This window comes from Stylophora pistillata, chromosome 9, assembly GCF_964205215.1.
Source record: "Stylophora pistillata chromosome 9, jaStyPist1.2, whole genome shotgun sequence".
Classification (NCBI taxonomy): domain Eukaryota; kingdom Metazoa; phylum Cnidaria; class Anthozoa; order Scleractinia; family Pocilloporidae; genus Stylophora; species Stylophora pistillata.
The window spans coordinates 19105912-19126000 of NC_142527.1; the positions used below are offsets into that span (position 1 = coordinate 19105912).

Sequence of the window (20089 nt, forward strand, 5' to 3'; positions counted from 1 at the left end):
AAGGAAAGTCAGGAGAAAGAGGGAGGGGGTTAACGTGGAGAGGTGGCCTTTTTAGGGAGGAAAGGACGTCACAGAATGACACCTGCTATCTCTAATGTTAAGAAAAGAATGCTTACTCAAGGATATAAATACCTACCGCATCAAAATATACTGAACAATGACGGAAACCCAGTTATTACGTCTAGAAGTAAATTTTCAACAAAGCAAAGGTATATGCATATGAGAACGATCCTTCGCAGTAAAGCACTATTTGAGCAATAGTGGAAATCAGACCTGAAAAAAATTTCAGGCCTGTACGGGATTCGAACCACTGACCTCTGCGATACTAGTGCAGCGCTCTACCAATTGAGCTAACAAGCCAACTGGGAGCAGGCCATCAAATTAATTCGATATAAACTCGTAGATGATAAATCAAACAACAACAAACATATGAAACATATGTGTGAACTGCGGTTATGAGACGTATATGAGAACGATCCTTCGCAGTAAAGCACTATTTGAGCAATAGTGGAAATCAGACCTGAAAAAAATTTCAGGCCTGTACGGGATTCGAACCACTGACCTCTGCGATACTAGTGCAGCGCTCTACCAATTGAGCTAACAAGCCAACTGGGAGCAGGCCATCAAATGGCCTGCTCCCAGTTGGCTTGTTAGCTCAATTGGTAGAGCGCTGCACTAGTATCGCAGAGGTCAGTGGTTCGAATCCCGTACAGGCCTGAAATTTTTTTTCAGGTCTGATTTCCACTATTGCTCAAATAGTGCTTTACTGCGAAGGATCGTTCTCATATACGTCTCATAACCGCAGTTCACACATATGTTTCATATGTTTGTTGTTGTTTGAAAGCAAAGGTATGTTTAAAATATCAATTTGTACAATGTTCGCTTTTAGTGTTGACAAAAGAAAATTCAGCTCTTGCTCTCTCGAGGGAAGGTAGTCTAATTTCTTAAAAGTGAAAGAGAGCTGAAAGGGGTCAGCTGCTTCTAGTTGTCACGCTAATAGCAATTGAATGCAAGATACATCTCTCTCTTCGCTAGACTGCAAGGGACTAGCCTTCCCTTGTTTCTTAGGGACTACAATGATTTGTTAATTATTTATTTCAGGCGCGTTCATCATTCAACAAGGCTTCAATTGGTTTCACCCAACTGATTTAATTTTGCTTTGTATCAATTTCGTCCCATCATGGCACGTACGTACTCTGATTGATTCCCGCATCGGACAGAAGATGTCGGCATGGAAGGAGTTGGCGAAAGTGAGCATTCCATCGATCGATTATGATTATGTATCCATCTTTTACCATTTTCATTTTCCAGCAACAGTATCGTCGATATCGATCCGTCCTCAAAACGAAAACAAGTTCACGCAATCTCGTGTTTCAGATTTGCCTTTTCTCGTTGACTTTGCTGAATATTGGAGAATTTTACAGGGATTACACTACGATGAGTTGCTTCGTTTCCTCTAGTGCTGCTCGTTTTACCGTACAAAATGTAAAATCTGACTCACGTTTCAAAATTTTATGTCACAAACGCTTCGAGAATGTGACTAGTAAATTTAAGACCCCATACGAAAATAGATCAGTTTTCCTTTCACATACACGTTAAAGCTTAATGTGCACTGTTCCAACTTTTTTATTGTGGAGATTTGGTAGAGCAAAGTCATGCGTTAGAAGCTAGGTGCCCTCTAAGCGGTCTTATGTTTAAACAGATCTCGTGTGTAAACCAGCGATATTTACCGCAGGAAAGATAAACAGGAAATATCGTTAACAAGGTGGAATAGTTATGGGAAAAAGTGGCATTACCCAATAACAGAAACCTTAACAAGTGTTGATTTAACGATTCAACGCGTATTTAACAATACAAAAAGAGCAAATCTGATTAGTCTTATAGCCTATTATTACTATGCAACTGGATTTCCTCTATTGCAGGAAATAGCCCCGAGTTCTCAGGTGCAAACTTTAGTCTTGAGTAGAGCGAGAGAGGGGAGCATTGTGGGACTGAAGTGTTTTGGTCAAGAAAACAGCTCCCGGTGACCTGGTCAGGGCAAGGGCCCGGGCCCGGACCTTCAATGAATTGTATAATCAAGCACGCTAACCACTTCTGAGAACACCACTAATAAAGTATGTCTTGCTTTGTATCATGCAAAAAGAATTTATGACAACACGCAGTCTTAGCGCTTCTCATCATTATACTTCCACAAGGTTCCCTTCGACAACTCATTTGAATAGCAAATAAATTTTCAAAGTATCATATTGGTCACCTGTTATGCGGTTTACACTAGAACGACGTATTTCTCGAAGAGCTCCAAAGCTCTGTCGGGTATGAAAACATTATTATGATTTTTGGAATGGATAGTGACTCATAAAATGAATGCTTTCAAGATGAGCGGTGTTACATTTCTCTTAACTTTCCACTGCATAGTTTTTGCCTTGAAAAACCAAGGTAAGTTTAATTTTTAATCAACTACGTAAACATCCATGGAGAAACGAGATTTACACATTTCAATTTTGCTATAACGAGCAGGTCCAAAACATTTCCGTCGATGCCATAAGGCTCCAATGAACAGTTAAAGCTATACTTTGATGTTTGACTTTTTGCGACGTGATGTTTAAAATTCCTTTAAGGAAATAGAATGATCCTACAAAACAGGTTTTTTTAAGCCAAAATATAGATGTAAAAAGGCGTTTGCGTGTTTATTTAAGGAAAACGTGAAAAGCCGGATTTCAAAATTTTTCAGGCCGATCACGCATCCGGCGTTCAGTCAGATATTTTAGATTCTAATTTTGGAGTTTTATGCGTAACGTGGTAGAAAGAGGTTGGGGCCAGAAATAAATTATATGACGATTACACATACATCCTGTCTCAAGCTCCCGCTTATTGGAAACAAACGAAAAAAGCGTTCGTGCTAAAAATTGCGGAGGTGAACCGCTTTCTTAACGATCACGGCAAAGAGAGTCGGATCGAGCTATGGTAACAAAATGGTAATATAGTTACCATAGTATGATGCGCGTAGAGTTTATAGGCGACACTAATGGTTTGTTACCGGGACTGGGACTAATCTTAGACAAATGTCTAAAGTGGGTACGGTTTCTGACCAAACGTTGGGAAGCGGGGGGAAGGGCGGTATAACAAATAATTTGATTTTATCGACTAAGTTGATAATGTAAATGGGCCACTGTAGACAGTTTTCTTAAGTTGCATGACGTTTCGAGCATTAGCTCTTCGTCAGAGCGAATGGCGAACATTGGTTTAATTCTGACAGCTGGTCATCTCAGAAAGCTTTCAACTCTTTGAAATAGGATATTCTGTCACTAATCACTGATACCTTACAACTTGAACAAAAATAATGCTTCTCCAATTTTTAAAACTTAATTAACTCATTTCATTCGTGTGGTGGCCGGTAATCACTAATTACAGTAGCTGTTTATTGATGAATCACCACCCCAACCTCCCCAATCCCAACCCCAACCCACCCCCCCTCCCCTTGTCTCGTAGGGCTCTATTTAGCAAACTTAGTGAGGGGAAACCGATTCAACAGACGTTATCGTTGTAAATACAGGCTGCCCATCAGATTCTTTTGATGGAGTCATCTTTACCTGAAAAATTGGAAATTTTTATGACGGATTTAAATTGCTGCTTCAAACAGAAAGGTGATGAGACGAAAGAGAAACAGCAACTGAAATATAAGATCTTACTTGAAATTCTCAGAGCTAATTTTCTAAGAAATGTATGGCACCGCCTCCTGGTTAGCTCAATTGGTAGAGCGCCGGACTGTTGTGTTGGAGGTCGAGGGTTCAAGCCTCGGCCGGACCAACACTCAGGGTCTTAAAATAACCGAGGAGAATTTGCTACCTTTCTATAATATCAAGAAATGAATATATATTCTAATCTTCTCGGATAAGGACGAATAAACCGTAGGCCCAGTCTCCTGCAGGGTTACTGACAGGACTTGTTAATTTCCCACGCACGAGATTACTGTAGTGGATGTCCTCCCCTGGGGTGGGATGGGTGGGTTTACTGGGCCCGCATTAATTGGCGCAAGCTGTTGCGGTGTCAGCGAATCTAATAAATTAAATTAAACTAAGAAGAATTTGTATTTAGATCCTGGAAGCAAAAGACCTAACACGAGTTGCTCTCGTCTCAAATTATGAATTAAAAACATGTGTCGTCAGTTTAGATGTCTAAGTTGTAGAGGGTTTGTTTTAAACTGATGGACAGCGACATCAGGGAAGAGCCCGGGAATCAGTTCTAGTTCTATGATAAAGATTGAGAAACGTCGAGGGGTTACAATTTATCGGTTAATCAACGGGTTCAAAATGTTTGTTTTTAGTGTGCTGTGCAAGCACCGTAGAGGGGAAACTATTAAACAATATCATGAAAGACTATAACAAGAAAGCTCGCCCTGTGATCAAGGAAACAGATGTGGTGCACATTTCTATGGACATCGCACTGCCGCAGTTGATGAAAGTGGTAAGTGGAAAGTTTTACTCGAGACATTCTACTACCGAGTATCAAAGTAATCTGATACTACGTTTATTAGTTTTGCTGCACTGTACTCCCTGAGTGGTCCATAGAATTACCCCACTCTCTCTCAACCCATCAGATAGAAATCTTGGAACAATCCAAAAATGTTCACTCCAGTTATCCCGCGCTTAGTGTAATGGTTTACTCGTATTACCTTTGTATTTGAATTCTCATTGGTCCTCGTGATTTTTACTCAGTTGTGATTATTATCATTGCCTCGAAAGAACATGAGCTGTTGATGTTATTTTGACTATTATGTTTAGTTTGGCTTTTCAAAACTGAATCGAGAAGTGGTCTAGTCTTCCAACTTTCATTGTCGTTGTTAGGTAATTCACCGGCTGCACTTCTTAACGTAAAAGTCAATATAGTGTCAGCTGAAACCAAGAAACAGAAACTTTCGATTCAGAATGAGCTTGCCTTGTTGCCCATAACTGGGCCACTGAAATTTCCATCAAAAGGCTCATGAGCTTAGGGCCAAGAGGCCGTCAAACGTTTTAGGCAAACCCTTGAAATTGGATTGTCTGTAATAATAACAATGAATAAAACACAAACTACGCGGATACGTGAACTATGACATTTGACGAGAAATTGCGAGACTTAAAGCGCCCTTTGAACAGGTCAATTGCCACCCATTGCAAAGCAACGGTTCTTCTTAAGGTTCTTTTTTTTTTTAACTAGATTCCTTTTTGTTTTGTTTTGTTTTGTTTTTTGAGTGCGTTTTCCCCGCGTTTGCGATGAACGCAGTAAAGTCAGAAGAAGCCATTACGATTTACGCCTACGCTAAGACCTTTTCAATTGACTATTGTTACTAAGAGAGGTTAAATGAATGAGCCCTTTGTCCAAATTTTACTAAGAGTGAAAAGCCGGGTAATGTGCTTTTTAAAGTTAGTGGCAACTATCTACCAAAGAGAACATCCAGGAAGAAACTTTCTCGATAGAAAGGCTGTTCTTGTCTATGATAATATGGTTAAGAAACGCGCCACATTGCTTTTTTTTTCTGTACTATATAATTATATTCCATTGCATCACTTCTGCACTGATTCAAAAGCAAACATGATATTGTTATAAATTATTTTAAACTTACCGCTCTCAAAAAGAAGGGCTGTTTAGGGAGTTCTCTTTTACGAATTGGCCCGGCTTCAACTAAACTCAGTCTTCATTTAGCCAGGACTTCAACACGCACGTTCTATAAGGAAAGTGAGAGTTCCGTGTTGATAAATTTAGCATTGCAAATGTCTCTGAAAATAACCGCCTACATGCCTTAAAATGACCTATATCTTTAAAGTTAATGGTTTATATCTTAGTTACATGAAATGCTCCAAAGAATGTCAGAAAAACAAGAATCAAGAAAAACTCCACAGGGCAACATTTAAGCATTGTAACGAAATTCAAACTCATCCTGTTGGTGAAAACCAGCTCAAACGTCAGCCAAACTATCGTCAGTGGCCATACAGGCGTGTGTTGAGTAATAACACAATCATTTCAAGAAGCATGTACTGTTGTGCGCACTGTTTATTGCACCAACTTTAGTGTCAGTGAAATACTTTAATCCATCCTTTTTTTTAATAAGAGGCCACAGTGGTCTTCACCTGGGCTTCCTTCCACTATAATGGGGAAGGGGTTGTTATTAACACTAAACATAGTTGCACAGTGATAAGTTTGCTCTTGCAAGTAAGTGATTCCGTGACTTTTTGGAAGCTTTCGGAGCAATCTCACGAAGCGGGACCGAAAATACATCAGGATTTATCTTAGTTCTTTCAATCGATCCTCACTTAACATGCGAACTGTTTGCAGTTTATTCTATGCATCGTCGAACCCCCCCCCCAAAAATACGAGTTTAGGCGCTAACCCATCACATTCGTGAATTGTTTAGACTGGAGCAGTTAGAGGTCATTTGCTGATTGATTAATTAGAAGTAAACAGCGCCTGCGCAGAAACGCCGGAAGTTCTTTTTCGGAAGATAGGTGACGACAACGACCGCGACCGCATTTAAAACTTAGGCTTCTCCACAGGGTGCCCAAGTATTGAAATTTTCTACCGTAAAATGGCGAACCTTTCATTCTGTTCCAAAGTATAAATCGTTGATCAATTTATATTTCGAGGTACGTGTGCATTTTATTAAATGGTCATTCTTTAAATTGATACCAATTTAGTCAAACGTTTTCATGGGAAGGTGTTTGATAAGTTCTTTTTTCAAAATCTTAGAGGCATGGGTTCGAATCTCGTCAAAGCCTGAATTTTATCACGCTGCTTTTCTGCAATTGATCCAATTGCAGCTAACCTGCAAAGAATGTTTCACTATTTCTATATTTTGGCTTTGTCCCATTGTATCATGGCAACTTCGTTCCTTACTCCCTGAAGGAGGAAGAGAGAGCACCCTGGAGCGAGGTTGGCATCGTGGAAGCTCAGGTTGTGTGACGTTAGTGCGAGAAATATTTCACAAACTTCACAGCCTCCAGAAGGCATGGAGTGTCTGTCGGATGTAGAGTACAAAAGCGAATTGCTTCAAAGTCTCAACGAGCTCAGGAAATCTAGTATTCTGTGCGATACAACGATCAAAGCCGAAGGGAAAGACTTTCCAGTTCATCGATGTGTTTTAACCGCCGCCAGCCCTCACTTCCGGGTGATGTTTACTTCAGAGTTCAGTGAAAACGAAAGCGGCTTCGTAGAGCTAAAAACGTAACAAGTGCCATAATGAGCGAAGTTCTTCAGTTTATGTACACTGGGATGTTGATGTAATTAGTATCATGTCCGTGAGATACTGGTTAGCAGATAGTGAGGCGCAACGCATGCGCATGTTCATGTAATCAGTTGGGTATCCGCCATTAAAACATATGAGCTGTTTATTCTCATTTCTGAGTGCTCTTCACTGCCTAATAGCAGCGCTTATCAACTTGGTGGCAGCAGTGAGATTTCAGTAAAGGTACTAAAGTTATTTTGGAATAAGTGTGAGCACGAGGCAACCACATTTACACATAGAGATGGCTCAATTCCATTTACCACCAAAACTCGATGTGACTGATATGGTAATCTGGCAGATGCTTTTAGGAAATGGAAATGTCAGTTGAAAGTCTACATGGAAGCTAGTGGAACTACCAACAAGCCCAAACAGCGACAAACAGCGACAAACAGCGATCATTTTACACTCTGCTGGCCCGCAAGTCCTCGAAGTGTACGATCATTTCCAGTTTGATGAAGAAGATGATAAACACGATCCAGCGAAAGTCCTTGAAAAGCTCGAAGAGTACTGTAACTCGCGACAAAATGAAGTTCTTCAAAGTTTTCGCTTCTGAAACATTTCATTCCACGAGCCTTTTGATGTGTTTCTAACCGAACTGCATTCCTGTGCAGCTTCGTGTAACTTTCAAGAAAAGGATCGAATGATCAGGGCGAAAATTGTCTTCAGTTTCTCCGGTAAGTTGCAAGAATTATTACTTCGTGAAACAAGCTTAGACTTAAAGAAAGCTATAGAAATCTGTGGCGGAGCTTTTGAAATCACCTCAAGAAACACAAAGGAAATGAATGCAAGTAGTGAAGCTCAGAAAATTGATAAAGTAGGTGTACAAAGCAGATCACTACAGAAATTTCCTATGAAACCTCAACGGGAGTATACCCCTCGTATCCTAAAAGAATGTAAATTTTGTGGTAAGTCACATGAAGCAGTAAAGACAAAATGTCCAGCCTGGGGCAAAACATGCAAGTACTGCAAAGGCAGAAATCATTTTGGAGTGAAATGCAAGAAAGTTCATTCACTTAATGCTGAGAGTGACTTAACCGACTCTGATGAACAGTGGTTAGCTAATGTGGTGACTGATCAGAATAAAGCAGTAACTGCTTTGATGCACGTTAATAGCTGTGAAGTCAGATTTCAGTTAGACTCGCGTGATGATGTGAACACAATATGTCAGAAGTTTGTAAAGAAGTCACAAGTGAAACCCCCTTCACAGAAATTGATTATGTGGAATAAATCAAAGTTAATCCCACTTGGAAAAACCACCCTAGAACTCTTGAATCCCAAGGATGCACAAGTGAGTGAGGTTGAATTTATTGTTTGGATTTATCAACAAAGTTGAAATGGTAAATTGGCGTTAGCCCTTCGTCGGAGCCGTTCGCTCCGACGAAGGGCTAACGCTCGCATCGTTAGCTTTTGTAATCGTTACGGTGGCCAATTTACCATTTCAACTTTATTGATATATCCATGTTATTTCGTTACCCCCACCGACGCAACCCCTAACAGTTTCTTTAGAAACTATCAGCCTTTATTCATTTGAATTTATTGTTGTTCCAAACGATTTCTGTTGTCTCTTGGGCCTGAAAACTGTGCAGGAAATGGGACTGCTCACCATTAATGATAACAACTTTATAGCCCAAGTAACCTCTAATGGCAACCCAATTAGGAAATTTGGGGGAATCAAAGCTACACGTTAACCCAGATATTCCACCAAGAGCACTACCCTGCCGAAAGTTACCCATTGCATTGCAAGAAGATGTGAAACAGGAACTAGACCGACTAGTCGACATTGGAGTTGTAATACCTGTGGAGGAACCCTCAGTGTGGGTGAGTCATATGGCTGTTGTCAAAAAACCAGATGGGTCTCTCAGGATTTGTATTGACCCACAACCTCTGAACGAAGCTTTACTGGCATGTGCAACTAGACAAGGAATCCAGTCTACTTATAGCCATAATTACCCCTTTTGGATGGGCCCGACTTCCTTTTGGCCTAAAAGTTAGCAGTGAAAATTTTCAGAGGAAGCTAAATGAGGCGCTCTGTGGCCTAAACGGTGTAATCTGCGTTGCAGATGACCTATTGGTGATGGGTAGAGGCAACACAAGAGAAGAAGCTGATGCTGATCATGAGCAGAACCTCCGTGAGTTACAGAAAAGGTGCACGGAAAGAAACATAAGGCTAAACGATGAAAAGTCTGTCATAAAGCAAACACAGATCAAGTTCATGGGTCAACTAATAACCAATGAAGGAGTACAGGCAGACAAGTCCAAAGTGCCATACTCAACATGCCAGCTCCCACTGATGTACAAGGTGTGAAGAGATTCAGTGGAATGATCCAGTACTTGTCAAAGTTCCTCCCTCACTTAGCAAGTGATCTACAACCCATAAGAGAGCTGACTAGAAAGAATGCTGAGTGGAATTGGTCTATTGAATGTGAAGAACCACTTCAAAGAGTCAAACAGAGCATTACAGACACCCCTGTGCTTGCCTACCTTGGCTCTGACAAGGAACTTGTCCTTCAAGTAGACAGTAGCAAAGACGGATTGGGTGCTGCCCTCCTACAAGATGGGAAGCCAATTGAGTATGCTTCGCGAGCACTAACAAGTGCTGAAAGAAATTGGGCGCAAATAGAGAAGGAGTCATTGGCGGTAGTATTTAATTTAGAACGCTTTGACCAGCACACATATGGTAGAAAAGTTATTGTTCAAAATGATCACAAGCCATTAACCTCAATCCTGAAGAAACCCCTCAGTCAAGCTCCAAAGCGATTACAAGCGCTGATATTGCGACTGCATTGATATGATGTTGATTTCCACTACATAGAGGGAAACAAACCTTTTATTGCGGACTTTCTCAGCAGAGCTTATCTAGATGTTTCTGATACCCATGTCAGAGTTATGAGAGTCAACGCTGTAAAAGTAGAATCAGATGAGAGAATCAAGGAAGTGAAAGAGGCTACTGCAGAAGACGAAAATATACAGACCTTGCTTGGCATCATAAAGGATGGATGGCCTAAACACAAGAAGGACGTGCCCAGCCACAGGCAGCCCAAGCTCACTACTAGAAAAGCGGACGTGACTCTTACCGTGTTGCGTAACGTTTTATATTTATAAAGGTTTGTATGGGATGTTATCGGTTTGCCTTAAAAGAGAGAAAAAAATGTCTTGTTTTGAAATAAAATGGGCTTACCTTATTGCCTTGTTGTTTTCTTTGTTGATTCCGAGCGTCTCAGGCCATTTTGAAGCGTTTTCGGCGAGTTAGCGCTATGTTGGTGTTCAACTGCTAAAAGAAAGACAAGGCCGGAAACCTATTTTAGAAGCGTCCGTCGCCCGAAGCGAATAATTCCGCCAAAAAATTACCACCAGTCTCGATTCCTCCAGAAAATCAAAGCAGAGATGTTGCAATTCCATTTTCCATTCACTCGATTCACAATTCCTCCCACAGATCTTTCACTAGCGATACTTTTATCTCCAGATCGATCGGCTTTCCAATTTCGAATTTGGCTGCTTGAAACGTTCGCGGCCCGTTCGCCGATCGCACAGTATGTTGGGTAACAGAAATAAGCCCGGCGAGGGTAGCCAGCGGCCTGCAGTCCAAAAGCAAACCCGTTAGCTCCCCTGGTCCCCTCGAGAGGTTTTGTCAAGACCGCATTGTTTTGATCGACCAATCAACATCGAATGGAAATGTGTTTACTAATTTATTGTTTTTGGACTGCAGGCCGCTGGCTATCCTCGCCGGGCTTATTTTTGTCACCCAACATACTGTGCGATCGGCGAACGGGCCGCGAACGTTTCAAGCAGCCAAATTCGAAATTGGAAAGCCTATCGATCTGGAGATAAAAGTATCGCTAGTGAAAGATCTGTGGGAGGAATTGTGAATCGAGTGAATGGAAAATGGAATTGCAACATCTCTGCTTTGATTTTCTGGAGGAATCGAGACTGGTGGTAATTTTTTGGCGGAATTATTCGCTTCGGGCGACGGACGCTTCTAAAATAGGTTTCCGGCCTCGTCTTTCTTTTAGCAGTTGAACACCAACATAGCGCTAACTCGCCGAAAACGCTTCAAAATGGCCTGAGACGCTCGGAATCAACAAAGAAAACAACAAGGCAATAAGGTAAGCCCATTTTATTTCAAAACAAGACATTTTTTTCTCTCTTTTAAGGCAAACCGATAACATCCCATACAAACCTTTATAAATATAAAACGTTACGCAACACGGTAAGAGTCACGTCCGCTTTTCTAGTAGTGAGCTTGGGCTGCCTGTGGCCCAGCGAACTAAGGCCATACTTTGACGTAAGAGACACTCTTAGCCATTAAGATGGAATTATTCTGAAAGGCGAAAGAATAGTAATCCCAAAGTCTCTGAGAGACATCACGAAGAAAACGCTACATGCTGCACACCCTCGTTATGATAGCATGACGAGACGAGCCCGTGATACCGTATTTTGGCCTGCAGTGTCAACGGAGATACGTCAATTAGCCGAGAACTGTGAAGCCTGTCAGATACATAAACCACGGAACCAGAAAGAGACACTCAAACAACATGAAGAAGGAGAAACAGCATGGAGCAAAATTGGTGTCGATTTGTTCGAGATCAAGGAAAGAAATTATCTAGTCACTGTCGACTATTACTCGAACTTTATAGAAGTTGACAACCTGCCAACCACCACGACTAAACAAGTCATTACCAAGCTAAAGGGACATTTTGCAAGATATGGAATACCAATACAGATGGTGACTGACTCGGGCTCACAATTCCTCTCAAGAGAATTCAAGAATTTCACAAGAAACTTGGGCATTGGCCATGTAACATCATCGCCACATCACCACAAATCTAATGGAAAAGCGGAAGCCGCGGTAAAGATTACCAAAACGATGATGCGTAAAACGCTCTTGAATGGGACCGACCAATATGAAGCCCTACTTGAATTGAGGAACACACCTCGCCAAGATACTGAAGCCAGCCCTACTGAAATGATGTTTGGTAGAAACACACGATCAATGCTACCATCCTCAAGAACTAAGAGAATCAGAAGTAAGAAAGAAGTAATGCTGAGGAGAGCCAAGCGCCGCTTTGCCGTCAAGCGTAGCTACGACAAAGATTCTCGAGACCTGTCGCGACTCACTTCTGGCCAACCAGTGTACTACTAACACACAGAAGGAAAGAAGTGCGACTGGAGAAAAGGTACAGTACGCTCTGAGCACAGCGACCGATCCTACATAATAGATGGAAATGGAGGTGTGTACAGGAGAAACTGAGTGCATTTACATCCCACGACATTAAACGCTCTATCAGAAAACACCCCATCAACTGCTGTGAAGAACAATATGCACAGACTACCAACAAATATCGACAAGAGGACCGAGTCCCAAGATACCACTAAGGCAGACACTGCTCAAGTAAACTCATGCAGACAAGACCGCAGCGGATCAAGAAAGAACCATACTGGTTCAAAGACTATGAGATCAAATATTAGTTCGTTGCTCACGTATATATTCTTTTTTTATTTGTCGGAGTTGTGACATTTGCTAGAACTCATTCACTATGAGGAACTCGTCATTTTAAACCTGTTATCGTTGTTTTATTTTCTTTTTCCTTTGAAGTTTCTTTTGAGAAAGAAGGATGTTGATGAAATCAGTATCATGTCCGTGAGATACTGGTCAGCAGGTAGTGAGGCGCAACGCATGCGCATGTTCATGTAATCAGTTGGGTATCCGCCATTAAAACATATGAGCTGTTTATTCTCATTTCTGAGTGCTCTCCACTGCCTAATAACAGCGGTTATCAACATGGGCAAGCGAAAACTGACTCATCGAGCGCTCGAGAGTTGGTCATAGCGGCCGACTTCTTGATGCTGCCACGTTTAAAATTGAAAGCTTCGAAATTCCTTGAAGGAACAGTCGGCGTCACGAACTGCCTTGCGCTGGAATCTTTCGCTCAGCAGTTTAACTGTGATTCATTGAAGCAGGCTTTAGTCTCCTATAAGATGGAACATTTCCTTTCTTTGGTGAAAACAGACGATTTTAAATCACTGGACCTCGAGAGAGTACAAGAATTAAAGTGCCCATAATGTCAAAAAATGTTTTTCGCTCATCTAATTCGACATTTCACCAAATGAACTTCTGCGAAAAAAATTTTCGATTTAGATAAAACGCAATTTTTTTATAATTTTTTAAAAGACATTCAAATTTGTCGCCATTTTGGTCCATCATTCACACCAGTCTTCCGCGGTTTAAAGTGAGTCGTGACGTAGGTTCAGGAACACGTGATTTTGGGTTGTGACTTATCTGACTTGAAAAAAAGTGGGAATTTGCTTCAGAGTGGTCACAATATCGTAAGGTCACAATATCGTAAACGACTCGCACTCGACCAGTGTATTTATATGCACTTTAAGGTCAAGTGAGGTTCCTGAACCTACGTCACAGACATCAATCACGTGGTCATTTTGAGCACGTTATTCTTGTGATCAGCGGCAGGGGTCGACCGCAAGAAAATAGAATTTTGAACTTTGTAAAAATTCGTAAAAAAATCGTGTTTTATCCAAATCGAAAAAAACTTTCCCCGAAGTTCATTTAGTGAAGTGTAGAATTAGATGAGCGAAAAACGTTTTTTCACATTATGGGCACTTTAATCTCACGCGACGAAATTGTGGTCTCTACATGAGAGGAAGAAGTTTACGAAGAAGTGATTGTTTGGGTTAAGCACGAAGTCTCATCGCGAGAGTGTTTGCTTCCAGAGCTCCTGAAATGCGTGAGAGCTTTTTTGATGTCAAAGTGCAGCCTGGAACGGATCATTGATCAAGAAGAGTTGGTTATGAAGAGCCCAGCATGCATGAGAATTTTGATTCAATGGCTCAGGGCTTTTCTTTTTCAAGACCGAGTTTTGTTGCAAAGGCCTCGGTCATGCCTTGAACGTAAGGAGACAGTGGTAGTTGTAACTGGTGGTCAAACGTTAAGATCAACTTCCTTCCCATCCACCACCCTTGGCTTTGATCTTGCTTCAAAGAAGTTGTTACGGTTGCAATATAAATATAGAGGCAAGACCGATACAACGTAGATAAGTAAATTTTAAGACGGAGCACTATATTTCGGCCGGCCAAACCAGCCTTCTTCAGGTGCAGTGGAAATTAACTGAGAATTCTCTGTTAATTCCCTCTGCACCTGAAGAAGGCTGGTTTGGCCAGCCGAAATACAGTGCTCCGTCTTAAAATTTACCTATCTACGTTGTATCGGTCTTGCCTCTATATTTATATTTCATATTCGTTATTTTAGGCCGATCAGATCATTGCTGATCCAACGTACAAGAGTAGGAGTATCATCCACGGTTGCCTGCTGAACATTTCACAGTTACGGTTGCCCACGATGCCATGTCCTCGAACACGACATGCTGCTGCTGTTTGTGGTGGTCAGTTGTATGTGGTCGGAGGTCAATCAGAGGCCCCATTATGTTACTTCAGGCCTGTTCGAAATGAGTGGTTTACTTCCAAAAAGAACTTACCATCGCTTCCACATAGTACACTGGTGGCCCTAAAGAAGAACTATACCCGATTGGTGGAAATTCTGGTGATAAGCGTCAAGTTAAGAAGTACAAATATAACATTGATGAATGGGAATTTCTGTCACCAATGACATTTTCTCGAGCAGCGCACTGTGCAGTTGTCATTGGAGAGGTCATCTATGAGATGGATGGTACTGATGATAATGTGTGTTTAAGGAGTGTGGAGTGCTACAATCCGTCAAGAGATCAGTGGAGTCCGGTTTTGGATACGAACAATGCAAGAAAATATTTTGCAGCAGCAACAATCTCCAGTGGTAAAGTCATTGTTATAGGTGGTTATAGTGGCATGGGTTTTACAAGAATTGAAACAACTTGCGAAATATTTGACAAATGTTTGAATCAATGGAGTTTGGTTTCAAGCCCTATAGTACCACGTGCTGCATGTGGCATAGTCAGTGTGACAAATACTGTGTATCTGTTTGGAGGAGAAGATATTAACCACCAAAGATATTACCTTAACAGTGTAGAGTGTTATGTTGTCCAAGAGGATAGGTGGGTCCATGTTTGCACCATGGTTGAAGGGCTTTCTTTCCTTCAAACTTCACGTATGCAGTTTCCAGAGAAAAATATAGTTAAGAATGGAAATGAAAAAGAAAGAATTTAGATTTTATTCACTGTTGTAAAGCAAAAGTGTTAATTGAAATTGAAATCCTTGGTTGGTCTTGTAAACCATTGACCATTTAATTCCTATCAGTGATAGACAAAATTTTTCCTTACAATATCAATAGAATACTAAGCAGACAAGTGATGACAATAAAGGAGAATATTGACTAGAGATATAATTAGTGGATCCAATACCAAGTTCTCCAAACCAACATAAGGGAGTGAAAAGGTTAACCTCTCGTTTAGAAATGTTTTTGTTGTTATATTTTAATGTACATGTAGAGAGCAGAATATAGGGTACCAATGACATGATAAGAAACCAGCATGGATGTCTAATGAATAAGACTTACCTAAGTATATTCTTTCACAAACCTTGCCTAAATTACTATGATTTTCTCCAAAATGTACGGCTTTGGAAAATAAGTATATCCTGTTTACCATTAGCAGAGCGGATGAGTGTGACTTATTTCCAAACTGTGGCTCACAACTGTCCATAGTATTTAATTGTTGATTACTGTAAAATGTTTTCATCGTTGTTCTGACCATTATTAGTAAATCTACAAGGAAAAAATAAAAGAGAGTACACAGTTGCACATTCCTAGACGATTTTTCCACTGACCCCAGGTTGAATTGGAGCTTTGAGTCTTGATACATGTAGAAGCCCAAATAAAATCAGAAGCTGGAAGGGAACACTAAAAAAACCCAACTTACAATCTAGACATTCTTCAGGTTAATTAGGGAGTCAAACCTGGGTCACCATGATGGTAGGCACATTCTCTCGCGGGTGCATCATTCCCCATAAACTTCAATATTGTTTGATCATTATCACCCTTATTGTCTTTATCATGCAAACGTGAATGAACTTTTATGAAGAACATGAGCTCAATGACAGCGCTTTTTAACACAACTTATATCCCTTTATCATGATACAACTTTTACAAAGTTTTGAAAAATGAAATAAAAAAGGAACCTCTAACCTTGTTAGATAATTATTAGTCATTTGAAAATATGGTTATGAGTTGAGGTCACTGCCTTCAAGGGATAGACTGCCAACAAAATGTTGTGTGTGCTAGGGGGTGGGGAAAATATATTGATTAAAGGTTTTTTCCAAGTAAATTATTGAGAAGAAAATGTTTATGCATTATCAAGAAAAAAGGTTGCCCATAGCAGAAGGAAAAAGGTTTACATGGTAAGAAAACAAAAATTTGGCATCAACTAAAATCACTATCTTCCTCCCACCCCCCCTATATCCAAGCCTCATCAGGTTTCTAATGGTCCACCCTAAGTAATGGTTCCAAAAATTAATTAGCAATAGGGTCATTGAGATATGTTCACTGATTGTGGGTATTTCTTTGACACCTGTGTAACAAAGCCAAGACCCAATAAAGATGAACAGCCTGGATGGATCAAAGGGAAAGGGCTGTAAACTGCTTGCCTTGAACTGATTTGCACTTTATTAAAGGTTAAGAATGTCCAAACCTGAAAGATCTATGGGACAGGAGATTATCATTCGACTGTTAACCCAAAGAGTAACTTAAAAAAAAAATAGGAATCATCTTTATTGAGGAAACTTTTTCATAACAAATATGGTTTTCAAAAAGGACCTCGAAACTAGATATATATAGTAGAAACAAAAAAACAAAATTGCAAAGGGATTAAAGGGATACAAAAAATGCATAAAAAATTAAAAATAAGTGTAGATAAAAATTAAACGTAAGTAGCTATATTAAAAACTTAAAACATTACAACAACAAACATATGAAACATATGAGTGAACTGCGGTTATGAGACGTATATAAGAACGATCCTTCGCAGTAAAGCACTATTTGAGCAATAGTGGAAATCAGACCTGAAAAAAATTTCAGGCCTGTACGGGATTCGAACCACTGACCTCTGCGATACTAGTGCAGCGCTCTACCAATTGAGCTAACAAGCCAACTGGGAGCAGGCCATCAAATTAATTCGATATAAACCCGTAGATGATAAATCGAACAACAACAAACATATGAAACATATGAGTGAACTGCGGTTATGAGACGTATATAAGAACGATCCTTCGCAGTAAAGCACTATTTGAGCAATAGTGGAAATCAGACCTGAAAAAAATTTCAGGCCTGTACGGGATTCGAACCACTGACCTCTGCGATACTAGTGCAGCGCTCTACCAATTGAGCTAACAAGCCAACTGGGAGCAGGCCATCAAATTAATTCGATATAAACCCGTCGGGTTTATATCGAATTAATTTGATGGCCTGCTCCCAGTTGGCTTGTTAGCTCAATTGGTAGAGCGCTGCACTAGTATCGCAGAGGTCAGTGGTTCGAATCCCGTACAGGCCTGAAATTTTTTTCAGGTCTGATTTCCACTATTGCTCAAATAGTGCTTTACTGCGAAGGATCGTTCTTATATACGTTAAAACATTACGTTTAAAACTATTGACATTCTTTGAGTCTTTGATCGTCTGACTGAGGGAGTTAAAATCGGAAACGGCATGATATTGTGTTCTTTGCTTCCCCCAATTTCTTTTGACACATGGTAATCTAAAATTGCCTTTGTTACGTGTATTATGCCTATGAAGTACGACTTGCATTTAATTTTTCCTTACAGTTCACCCCTAAATCAAACATTACGTTTATGAGCAGAAAGAAAATGAATCACCAACTTAAGAAGCATGTTACATGTTACTGTCGAATCATTCTCGTTAGAGAACAGTATGGGAAATATCCAAAGATCGTTAGGGTGTTAAGAATTCACAACAACTGGTTCATGGAATAGGGGATGCTAAATAAGTAAATATGCTCACCTCTCACCGTAGTGGATTCGGTTGTATTCCTTGCATGGCGGGTTTTCAGTCTTTGTCAGGAGCCCAGTCCTTTCTTCGCTGTATATCAAAAGAGTTTTCTTTGGATTTTCCAGTTTTCATCTGACCAAAAAGAATTAGAAACCCACAAGAAAATTGGAAACAGTGGGTGAAAAATAACCCCAAGGGGCTGAGAGTTAGAATTGCGAGGGTATTCTTAACACCATCCTAGTCAACACCCCCCCACCCCACCCCTTCTTCCCACCTGGTGGTGTGCAAAAGGAAATCGTGGAGGTTAGAGCTTGGTAACAGGAGACTGGCTGTGCCAGTGGTATAATAGTTGTCTTATTTCTAGCGGTCGTTTGCTCCCACTGTTGTGATTATTTTAAAATGTGTTCAACTAACGCCGATATATTTACTACAGGATGAAAAACAAGAAGTAATCACCACAAACGTATGGGTAAGGCAGGTAAGAGATAAAAAGCAAAGCTATACCACTTATTCTCCTACTTATTTCTATTTATTTCCACTACTACACAAGTAGGGTTCATCACCGCGCGGATCGCTTTCATACATTTCGTGAAACCGCAGTACACATATATGATTTTCATATTTATCACGTCGACGGGTTTAATACAAACCAACTTATTATATGGCTGTCTCACAAGGACTGGGAACTACCGAATTCACGAATTTGATTGGCTGAAATCAATATTGAAAGCGGTCTAGATTTTTCCATCTAGACCGGTATCTAGACATGGCAGCGAGAAAAACATTATTCGTGTTTTTCTCGCTGCCATGTTCCCACCAATAACGTATCTCCATTTTCTGCCTTTAAAAGCACACACAACCCACAATTCCTCTTTTCGCTCCGACGAAGGGCTAACGCTCGAAACGTCAGCTTTTGTAATCGTTACGGTGGCCAATTTACCATTTCAACTTTGTTGATATATCCAAATTATTTCGTTACCCCCACCGACGCAGCCCCAAACAGTTTCTTTAGAAACCATCAGTCTTTATTCATAACTAATGACTAGCTCCCAGCTGGCTTGTTAGCTCAGTTGGTGGAGAAGTGCACCGGTATCGCAGAGGTCATGGGTTAAAATCCCGTACGGGCCTGAATTTTTTTTCAGGCCTTACTTCCACTACTACAGGAGTAGGGTTTATAACTGCGAGGATCGCTTTCATGCATAATCCACTCATTCGTTCATAAACTAGCAAAATGATGGCCCTACCTTAGTAAATATCATAATGATCTTTATTCACAAATAGATTCCATGTTGCGGTACGTCTGTTCAGCAACAGATCAAACGTGACGTCAAAATGCGGCAAGAACTGAAAGAGTGGCACATGAGCTGCAGCTGAGTGTGAAACTGACAACTTGGAAATAATACTAATGGAGAAGTGAACTTCATTAATCCCTAACCATGACCCTATATCTTTAAGCTTACACTCCGGTTACCAAATTGGAACTGATTTGAATTTTGTTGTATCTTTCAGTTCTGGAATGATCCGAGATTCTCCTGGAACAAAGCTGAGTATGGAAACATTTCACAGATCATCATCAACCCTGAGAAAGCTTGGTTACCAGATGTTGTGTTATTAAACAGGTGAGACTTAACCCGATGTCTGGGCCAGTTTTTAAATCGGCGACACGATTCCGATCATTTCAGCTAAGTTACGCGGATGCTATCAAGGTCGGGAAAATGGTATACAGGCCTCCTGATCTGGCCTCCTGATCTAGCCTCCTGGAAAGCGATCGTGTTTACACTTGAACGTGATTTGATCAAGACCTATCCCTGCTGCTCCCCTCATATCATTGTTACTGGAGGTATTGCAACGAATCTTTAATGATTGATATCAAACTCTCACCAGATGTAGTA

At 40.6% G+C, this 20089-nt stretch overlaps 1 protein-coding gene and 2 pseudogenes across 4 annotated transcripts in view; 2 read left to right on the forward strand and 1 right to left on the reverse strand.

Annotated features, from left to right (window-relative positions):
- LOC148723663 (uncharacterized) overlaps window positions 1-20089 on the reverse strand; it is a 270515-nt pseudogene that overhangs the window by 115333 nt on the left and 135093 nt on the right.
- The window catches only part of LOC111331345 (neuronal acetylcholine receptor subunit alpha-7), a 27898-nt gene continuing 7809 nt past the window's right edge, over window positions 1-20089 (forward strand). The window contains exons 1-6 of one of the 4 annotated variants that reach the window (XM_088733181.1): window positions 1-209; window positions 1102-1250; window positions 1923-2436; window positions 4325-4464; window positions 18631-18675; window positions 19707-19816. In XM_088733181.1, coding sequence (XP_088589307.1) covers window positions 2361-2436; window positions 4325-4464; window positions 18631-18675; window positions 19707-19816 — 371 coding nt within the window. In that variant the 5' untranslated portion in view covers window positions 1-209; window positions 1102-1250; window positions 1923-2360. Of the gene's footprint in view, window positions 210-1101; window positions 1251-1270; window positions 2437-4324; window positions 4465-18630; window positions 18676-19706; window positions 19817-20089 lie in introns of those variants that run through there. The other 3 variants (XM_088733179.1, XM_088733180.1, XM_022936449.2) reach the window with 3 other exon arrangements.
- On the forward strand, window positions 5287-16001 carry LOC148723665 (kelch-like protein 38; annotated as a pseudogene).